General features: G+C 34.1%; 1 protein-coding gene across 1 annotated transcript; it reads left to right on the plus strand.

The window, feature by feature from the left end:
• The first annotated feature begins 738 nt into the window (after positions 1-738).
• LOC111452023 (transcription repressor MYB6-like) lies at positions 739-2,019 on the plus strand. Its single transcript, XM_023092539.1, has 3 exons — positions 739-942; positions 1,041-1,170; positions 1,262-2,019. The coding sequence occupies exons 1-3, from the start codon at positions 810-812 to the stop codon at positions 1,845-1,847; spliced, it is 849 nt and encodes a 282-aa protein (XP_022948307.1). The 5' UTR covers positions 739-809; the 3' UTR covers positions 1,848-2,019.
• Positions 2,020-10,605: the final 8,586 nt, after the last annotated feature.

The raw sequence follows: 10,605 nt of genomic DNA on the forward strand, positions 1-10,605 counted from the left end.
TAGATAGCTTTCTTAAATTTAGGATAATGTTATTTTTTATTTTAAATATATGTTAATAATTTCTTTGTTTTGTTTTAAATTAAATATTTGTTTTAATTCTTAATATTGCACTATAGTCCCTTACTTTTAACTATTTTAAATTATATTCCAAATTGAAGAATAATCTTATAACATGCTACTTAGTGACCACAAAAGCTTAGAAAATATATTCCAAAACTTATTAAATTAATAAAATATTCGAGTATATTTCAATTATGTCCTTCGACTTTGAAATTTTTATTTTTTTTTCCTTTAAACTTCAAAATTTATTTGAAAAAATAAACTAAAAAAAAAAAAAAGGTCAAAAGCCAAAATAATAATTATTAGACATAAAATTAATTTTTTTCCTCTTATATTCAACTTCTTTATCCAATAATTTTGTTTGCTTTAATGATAACCCAAAATAACTTATTTTCTTACCCAACCAATTCCAAATTAGTTTCAATTTTTTTTTAAAAATATTTTTATTAAAATGTTGTTTAAAAGGACAACCAAAAAAAAAAAAAAAAAAAGTCCAACACTTTATGAAAGAGGAGAGAGAAGAAAGGGGGAAAAAAGAGCATTATGGGGTGTGGGGTTGGATTTGACCAAGTTGGTAAGATTGGTAAGATGGAAAGAGAAGTGGTTATTGGTTACACATTTCCATTACTCCTTAAAAGCTCTTCTCTCCCCCCACCCCCCACCCCCCACCATATAAATCCCTCCCCTTCTCCCCCTCTTCCAAGGCCTTCTTCTTCTTCTTCTTCTTCTTCTTCTCTTCTTCTTCTTCAATGGGGCGATCCCCTTGCTGCGAGAAAGCCCACACCAACAAGGGCGCTTGGACCAAAGATGAAGACCAACGCCTTGTCGATTACATCCGCCTCCATGGCGAGGGCTGTTGGCGCACTCTCCCCAAAGCCGCTGGTGTTCATTCTTATACCCATTTCTCCCCCTTTTTCATTCCTTCCCTCATTTATGGCTTTTCTTTTCTTTTCTCATCTGGGTTTTGGTTTGGGTTTTAGGATTGCTTCGATGTGGCAAGAGCTGCAGGCTTCGCTGGATCAACTACCTTCGCCCTGATCTCAAGCGTGGCAATTTCACCGACGAGGAAGATGAACTCATCGTTAAACTCCATAGCCTTCTCGGAAACAAGTCAGTCCCCGATTCAATTTCAATTTCAAATTCCATTTCATTTTTGGTTTCTTTAATTTCATTCTCATCTGAGTTTTTGATTTTGGTTTAGATGGTCTGTGATTGCGGGTCGGTTGCCGGGAAGAACGGATAATGAAATCAAAAACTATTGGAATACCCACATCAAGAGAAAGCTAATCAGCCGTGGCATTGATCCACAAACTCACCGCCCTCTTAACGAATCCGCCGCCGTCTCCACCCGTTTCGGGTACCTAAATCATGAATATCCCAACACCAACACCAACACCACCACCAACAACAATTCTTCTTCTTCCTCCTCTGTTCCCGTGGCAGAGCTTCCGATTATGAAGCCAACGATCATCAACGCGCCGTCGTTGGACATCGACGAAGAAGGCAGCGGCACCACCACAGAGACGGAGCCGGCGGCGACCCATGTGAAGACAGAGGTGAATTTGGAGCTTTCAATTGGGCTACACCCATTTCAGGGAGAGACAGCCAGAGGGTCGCCGAGGAGCTCTGCAGAGTCGAGATTGCGAGAAAGAAGCCCGTATCAGTTGGGGTCACTGTGTTTGTGTTGCCAATTGGGATCGGACAACGGCGGAGAGTGTCGCCGGAATTGCCAGAATTCCAAGGGGTGGTTGTTTGGGGTCCGGCCAAGTGCTCTGGGTTCTTCATAGACACATTTTTACAAACAGCTTGTGGGGGAAGAAGAGAATAATATGAAATCTAAGTCTCCCACCACTTTGATTAGATAAAAAATTAAATTATTGTAATGTAGATATAGATATGTAGATTAACAAGATTTTTATTTACTCCAAAATTAATAAAAATTAATTAAAAAAAATTAATTTTGGGTAATTTTCCATTATAGTTAAAATCAATATGTAAATCCTCACTTGCATATCCTCTTGTTTACTAAAAGAGGATTGATTAATTTTTTTAGATATTAATATAATGAAATTCTCCTAATTTTTATTTCCTTTTTAGATATTATTTAAAGAGTTGACAAGAAAATTAATAAATAAAAAGTCAAATAAAGCGTCGTGGAAATTATTGTAATTTATGATTGCGTTTTAGAATATTAGATAATAATACAATTGAAAAAAAAAAACATAAAATTTCTCTATTTTAATACATCTTATAAAGATATATATATATTGTATTTTTAAATATTTGTGTGTAATAAAATCTTAAAACTACCCACTTTTATTTTATTAATATAGTTAATGGGTTTAAAACGCTATAATTGCAATTAAAAAAAAATTAAAAGCTGGAAACATCTGTATTGACTATTTAACTTTAAATATTAAATAAACTAAAAAAACGTGGTCTAATTAAGTTTAATATTAAATAATTTATGAAAATAATTATTGGTCTAACCTAATTAATTACTAATTATTAACCTCTTTTATAAATTAAAATTTCTTACGTCTATTTTAAATAACTAGAATATATATATTTATGGAGAAAAAGAGGCATTTTAGGTAGAGATGTTGGAATGGCTCAAATAACTCGATCAATCCAACTCAACATAATCTAACCGGTACGATTTAATAAGAGTCATTTAAGTTGAAAAAATTTACAATCCAAACATAGGTCGGGTCTAAAAAAATATACTAACTCGACCAAACTTATACCAACCCACGAACACTCTTCCTAGCTATCTCCAATTTTGATGGAAACAAATCAATAAACCCATGTAATCATAAAATACATATTTTTGTTTGTTTTATTTAAATGGCATAATATTCGATTAATTAGGTATAATATGTCTCTCAATCTAAGTTCCCTCCTCACCTACTTCAAATAATATCGATCCCCATTTCAATTTTACTATTTTTTTTCTTTTTTTTTGGATAAAATGTGATACCCCACATCGGTTCGGGAGAAGAATGAAACACCCTGTATAAGGGTGTGGAAACTTCTACTTAGCAGACGCGTTTTAAACCCTTGAGGAGAGCTCGAAAGAGAAAATCCAAAAAGGACAATATCTGCTAGTGGTGGACTTGGACTATTACAAATGGTATCAGAGGGAGACACCAGGCGATTTATCAGCGAGAAGGCTGTTCCTCGAAGAGGGTGGATTTTATAGGGGTCCCACATCGATTAGAGAAAGGAACGAGTGTCAACGAGGACGCTGGGCAATAAATGGATTGTAGCGGACAATATCGGCTAGCAGTGGACTAGGGTTGTTACATAAAATATCTTCTTCGTCCGTCGAGAATTAACCATAAAATATCTAAATTATAAATATAAATCTATATTCCTCTTAGTGTTGATTTGTAGGCTGAAGAAGTTAGGGTTTGAATGGGGGCAAGTTGAGAGAGTTGCACAAGTGGGTGGAGGTTGGGAATTTATTAGGCTATGACTTTTGGTCATCTTCATTCATTTAACCATGGATGGGTACTCAATTCACAACATAGATGCACCAAAAACACACATATTTTTTAAATTTCAAATATAAACTAACATCAAAGAGTAGACTATCAATTAATTTGAATATCAAAGATCAAAGCGTGAATGCTTACAACAAAGAAATTAATTTTTGCACCTACTTACCAATTACTTTACACTCAACTTGAAAGCACTCTCATTCAATCATCACCTACTACGCTTCGAGCCACCTTTAAGTTAAATGCCCAACTTCAAACTTCTCTCACATAGTTCATGCATGTGCACATGAACTTACTAGGCAGGCTCGTATACGTACTCCCTAACTAGAACTAACGTACACTTATATTCTCGGAAACCAACAAAAAGAAATGAGCATGTTCATATCATAGAATACGTGTTCATACAAAAGCACACTAGAGAAATATTCCATGATCGTGACATACAACATGCATAAGGTCTCACATTTTTAAGTCAGAGTACATACTTCCATACTGACATAACCTAAATATGAGACAAACGTACGTGGGCATGACATTAATTCAGTTTTATTATACACAATTCATCAAGTGTTTCGTAGGACATAACATGAACATGGTATCATAACATACATGGATTGACATACTGGAAGTATATACATCACAAAAAGGTCATAAACATTGCATCATACAAGTACTAACATGTAGATAAGCTGCATAGTACGTATTATTCATACAATATACAATTAATCCAACCTAGCCCCAAACATTCAAATAGTAAGCTCATTTGTAGGCCTAAGTCGGAATCACCAATTTCTTGTGTTGATGTTTGTTGGGTCCCGCTTTCGAGATCTAGGTGTAACTATGGTATTCCAAGACATCATAATTAAAATATCTCTAAGAAATTAAATCACCTAACTCCCTTAATTAATCCAATTTGGTTCCAAATATTTTAAACTCCTAAATAGTAGTTATAATGACCTCAAACCTTCCCAACTATGTCAAAAATAGCCAAATAGTCGAGCCAAGCCAATAAGGAGATGAGAAAATCGCTCGAATCTACGCAAAAAGGGAAGTAGTTGTACTTAGTTCTAAAGTGCTTAGTTTCTAGAGCATTATAGTTTCAACTACTAATCACCTCTCACGGTTCTAGAGTGCTTAGTCTACTCAAAACACTCTAACTAAGGTAAGTTGGAATGAACCTAACTCTAGTACCCTTAGTACATTCATCTCAAAATCTTATTTTTCACGTTATACATGATATAGTTTATATAAGTGTGTATCTTGATCATAGTAGCTTGATACCAAATTGTATGAGTATGAATCTTGGATGAAAATATTTTTCTCTTACGCTCACAATATTAGAATTGTGGCTTAGAGAATCCTTTTTAACTTGAACGTTTGAATTGTAACTCAATCGATTCATATGCTATAACTTGAAAATAAAAAACTCAGTTTCTAGAAGGCAGGAGTTCAAATTTTATTTTGTTTTATTTTGTAATTATGAGAATATTTAGTGGGAGTGGGCAAAACCTACCCTCCATTATCTAATTACCCTTAATTAATTATTATTTTGTTTGATGGGATCTACTTACCATTCTAACCTACTTTTATTAATCTCTCCCCAGTATTCGAGTATTATTTAAATGATTAAATATTACATTTGCGTTTATATATAGTAGATTATAAATCAATATATAGGTATCAATATCGAAAGAAACGTAAAAAATAAATCATTTGTACGTGAACCAGGATTAAGAAGGTAACTCAGAATGTTCATGACGAAGTTCTACATTATAATCAATTATATAGTGATATAGTACAACATAGAATATTCTCATACATAAACATACTCATAGCTCACCTGGCTAACCTACTTTCTCTCGAACTCAGCAACCACCAAAACCAAACCAATATATCAGTCATTTTGTCAAAGTCCATGCCGTTCTAGCCGTAGATCAAAGAATGGGTCAAACTCAACTCTGCAATGGGTCAAACGTGACCATTGACTTTTTTTTGGGTTATAAATACTATCGATTAATCACTAATATAAATATAAATATGTATGACTTGCTAATGAGATTTAGCTTATATTTTACCTTTCCTAGCTTATATTTTACCTTTCCTTGATCCTTGAGTCACCTTTTGAGTTTGTTATAGTGATATGGGTCAAATAGGTCTATGTATAGATGGTTCGAACAAAATCCGTGATCGTGAACTCACCTCAACTAATGAGGGTTTGCTTAGCATAAAGGAATGCAACTTCATCTAGGATCGTGGCACATTAGAGAGTACTATTGAGGGAGTTTTGGTTGTGCCTAGTGAGGAGTCTGTCTTGCATAGTTCTAGCCTGGAATGTAACGACCCTAGATTTCTACTCAAGCTAAAGTCGCTATTGTATACATGATGTCATCATTTTATGCGGAAATAATCATTTGAAACTTCATCATAAAACACTGTCATGTGTTCGAAAAAATCTTTAAAACAACGTAACGAAATACTAAGTAAAACAAATAAACATTAAAAGTAAAGAGATCTTATTCTAACCTAAAGTCTAAGAAATTAAATACAATTATCCTATGCATGTATCATGGTCTCGATTTGCGATGTCGTCGTTAGTCATACAGGGGTGTCTTGCCTTTACTTAAAATAGAAGTAGCACATGACTTGAGTATTTTTTAAGCAACTATTGGGGTTAGATGCAAACACATACAATCATGAATGGGATCTATACTTTCAGTCTATATTCCCTTAGACGGCTATCCTAAACGAGTAATTGAATGTGTATTTTCTGTTCTACACATGGCCCACACGTGCGAGTATGGACCCACCAGTCGGTTTGCACACCTCCTGGGCCCCTTTCTTGATCGAGCTAGCATTCTCTGGAGATGTTGTTGTTGAACACATGTTAGGAATAGCGACTGTCGCAACATTTCGATAAACATGATAATCGTTTTCCTGCCTTGTAACGTATGCGTTTGTACCATCATAATAAGGGGATATTCCTCGATGCATGAACACACAATGATGTATCAGGTCCCAACATTTTCATTCATTATCATGTAAAACAACTCCCTCCGTTATCCTTCATATCATATCATTTTTCAGCATAGGCTTTAAGGCATGTACCGGGATTGAATCTCATATCATACATGGTCTTATGTCATATCATGCATATAACATATCCTTTGACATATCATATCATATCATATCATAGCATGCATGTATCATATCATAAAACAAATCACAACATGTTTTGTATGGTCAAACATATTACACCATAACATATATCATATCATCAACACGTCACATCATAACACATGTCATAACATTAACATAACATACCACTGACATTTCGTAGTCATATAATTTCATAACATATCTTAGTCATATCATCTCATAAATGCATCGTACATATCATATCATAACCATATCATAGTGATATCATATAATAAACATATTATAGTCATATCATTTCATGAACATATCATAGTCGTATCATTTCATGAACATATCATAGTCGTATCATTTCACAAACATATCATACTCATATTGTTTCACAAACATATCATACTCATATCGTTTCGTAAACATATCACACATATCAAGCATATGACACATGCAGAACTAAGGGGCACGTGTCATCATACAAAACATCAATTTCTAACCATACCGATAGTAAAACCATTTACTTGGTTGGCCTTAACCAAAGTTCTATCTAGCTCCAAATTTGCTTGTTTTTCTTCTTCCAATTTGTTCTCACTTACGTCGAGGCTTCACCTATTTTGAATATTCACTCAATTGCCTCCGTAAAAGTTGAATTCCATGTTTTCATTATTTGTAATTGTGTTTGGTAATAAAACTTAATTTTAATATTATTTGAGGATCCTACCATCCAAATATTGTTTTTTATAATATTATTTTCATACAAACAATGAAAAAATAGTTTAATCTATCTCTAAATCTTACCTTATCTTTATCTTGATTTTTTAATTCCGTTCACCGTTATTATCGACCATTTTTAATTGATTCTTTGTAAAAATTGATTCTTCCTTACAAAGCTTATTTGCATTTTTTTAATTCTATTTATTTATTATTTTACTTGGATTATTACATGGAATGACACAAGAATAGGGAGCATTGTTAGGTGCCACCACGGGAACTTCCAGTTGTGCCTAGTGGGGACCCAGCCTTGAATTTCTCTAGCATGGAATAGTGTAGGAATAGGGAGCATTGTCAAGTGTTATTAGGGGAACTTATAGCTAGCGCTTAGTAATAGGCACATATAGAGCTATATGTAGATTTAAAGATCACCTACCCTAAGCAATGACTCTTTCAAACCTGTTACATTACCATTGAGTTCAAGACATACAAGGGCACCCAACTTAAGGGTAGGAAGCACAATGACCTGATGAATCTTGAAAAGACAGAAACTAGTGGCTAAGTGCACATTAAAATCTAAATACACCTCAATGAATGACTTACTCCCTCATACTATGAGTAAGTAGAATACATGACCTTATTAGCCTGTGAGGGCCAGAAACAAACCCAAGCCATGGAACTAGCCAACTCTAGGACTCTAACTAAGCACATAGCTTAAGGAAGAGTGAATAGCAGATATTGTCCTTTTTGGACTTTTTCTTTCGAGTTTCCCCTCAAGGGAAAGGTTTCCACACCGTTATAAAAGATGTTTCATTCTCCACCCCAACCAACACGGGATATGACAGACACAATAATAAGAGCGTTTGAAAAGTTATGAATAAGATTAACGCGTTAGCACCCACCACATGCATTTACACGTAACATTACTTTATTCCCTTCTATTTAAACATATCCAGCGAAGGATGAGAGAGAAAAAGAACATGTGATATGTTTGGAGTTTGGTAGCCGAATGAGTGATTGAAAAATAATTGAATGAAAAGAAAGTAGAAAACAGTTGGTTAGTTTAAAAAAGGTAGAGAGAGTTAGGGGGCGGTGGCATCATAGGCTATCCCTACCTCTCTATCTCTATCTCTACCTCTACCCAATTAGCTTTATACAAAATTAAAATATAAAGTAAAGGTCATGTGGTGTTACAGATCATGGCATGGGATTCTCACATTAATGGGTATGGAATTTCAGAGCCTGCCCACCCAAACAAATCCCACCAAGTTTCTAAAATCACCCTTTTTCTATTCTTATTGTTATTCCCTTTCACCATAAACACAATTATATGTCTACATATCTTAAACTTTCTTTAGACCCCACATGTTCTTCCTTTAGAATCATCACCAACTTTCAACTTCTCTATACCTATTTCGATTCTCCTATGCACTTTCTCGTTTTGTCGTTTATTAATATAGTTTGAATTTCGTCAATTCTCGGATTGACATTTTTTTTTACTAACTCGAAGATAGGGTTACCATCTAATCTAACTGTTTCACCATTAGTAGATATTAGATATTGTCTTTTTTGGGCTTTTCCTATAAATGGTATCAGAGCTAGACAATAGGTGATGTGCCACCGAGGAGGTTGAGCTACGAAGGTGGGGTGGACATGAGGCGGTGTGCCAGTAAGGATGCTGTGCCCTGAAAGGGGTGGATTGGAAGTCTCACATCGATTGGAGAAGGAAATGAGTGTCAGCGAGGATGTTGGGCCCTGAAGGGGAGTGGATTGTGAGATCTCACATCAGTTGTGGAGGAGAATGAAACATTTTTTTATAAGGGTGTGGAAACCTCTCTCTAGCAGATGCGTTTTAAAAACTTTGAGGGAAAACCCGTAAGGAAAAACCCAAAGAGGACAATATCTGCTAACGGTGGGCTTGAGCTGTTACACCAACTCTACTCTACTTTTAAGATTACTAAGAATATTTGACATTTGTAACTGATATTAGCAGTATGTTGTGACTCGTGAATGTTTGATATTGAATTTTATGTGATTATAATCACGGATGTAATGTACATTGTAGATGAATTGAGTTTTATATATATTTAAAAAAAAAAAAAACAATCTAACAATCCAACCCAACCAAAAAGACAGAGGGTTGGGTTAGGTTGGGTTGTAAACTATATTCTAGTTGCTCGGGTCACCAACCAGACCAACCCAAAATTTCGAGTTGATAAAAGAAATTTCTCCAAACCAACCCAATTCGTATACACGTAATGAAAAGCAAAACTATACAAATTAATGAATTAGTTAATATTATTATTTTTGCAAAGGGTCTACTACTATTTATTTGAGTTTGAATATGTGTTGAGATAAAATAAATAATGATCCATGGTCGGCAATCTATATTAATTTAAAGGAAACAGAGCGAAAATAAAATAGGGTTTTTCAAAAAAATTAAACACCTAATATTCAACCAACTTAGACCGAGAGAAAAATAATGTGTCACACCAATCTTATATTATTTTAAATTGATTCATTTAATTATTCCCATTCACAATCTTATCTATCCATATATTATAAACAAAGCCTATCTTAATTCACATCATAGTCTAAGAAAATAATTATCTATCTCACTTATGTCAACAATATATGTATATAATTCGTTATGCGTTGAAGTTATGTTTCATCCACATGCCAGCTTTAAGCTTCAACCTATATATAATATTGATCTTAGTTTAATTTTATATGTTAAGACCTTAATTTTTAAATTAATAGGTTAAACTATCTATAATGACATTAAAGATATTAATTACGTGATGAGATCTTAGGAGGGAAACACGAACACATAGTTTATTGTTTGATGGTCTAAATAAATTGTTGACAACTATCTAAATATAATACTCCACCTAACATGATGTATTTTTTTTTTTAATTCTTTAATTCCTTATAAACATTTAATAAAAACAATTTATTAATAGTCCCGGCCCGTCACATGAGGTTACCCAAGCTCTAGGCAAAAACATGTTTTATTATGGTGTCTCGCCACTGAAAAAGAATATGCATCTTATTGGTATAAGTAGTGACTTTCATTCTATCTTCAAGATCGTTCTCTTTGAGATGTAGTCTTGATTTATTCATGTACCCCTCTTTTACTTGGGTGTCACGTGCCCACGAACTGTGATGCTACTTATACCCACAT

The sequence above is a fragment of the Cucurbita moschata genome, unplaced genomic scaffold, assembly GCF_002738365.1.
Source record: "Cucurbita moschata cultivar Rifu unplaced genomic scaffold, Cmos_1.0 Cmo_Scf00014, whole genome shotgun sequence".
NCBI lineage: Eukaryota > Viridiplantae > Streptophyta > Magnoliopsida > Cucurbitales > Cucurbitaceae > Cucurbita > Cucurbita moschata.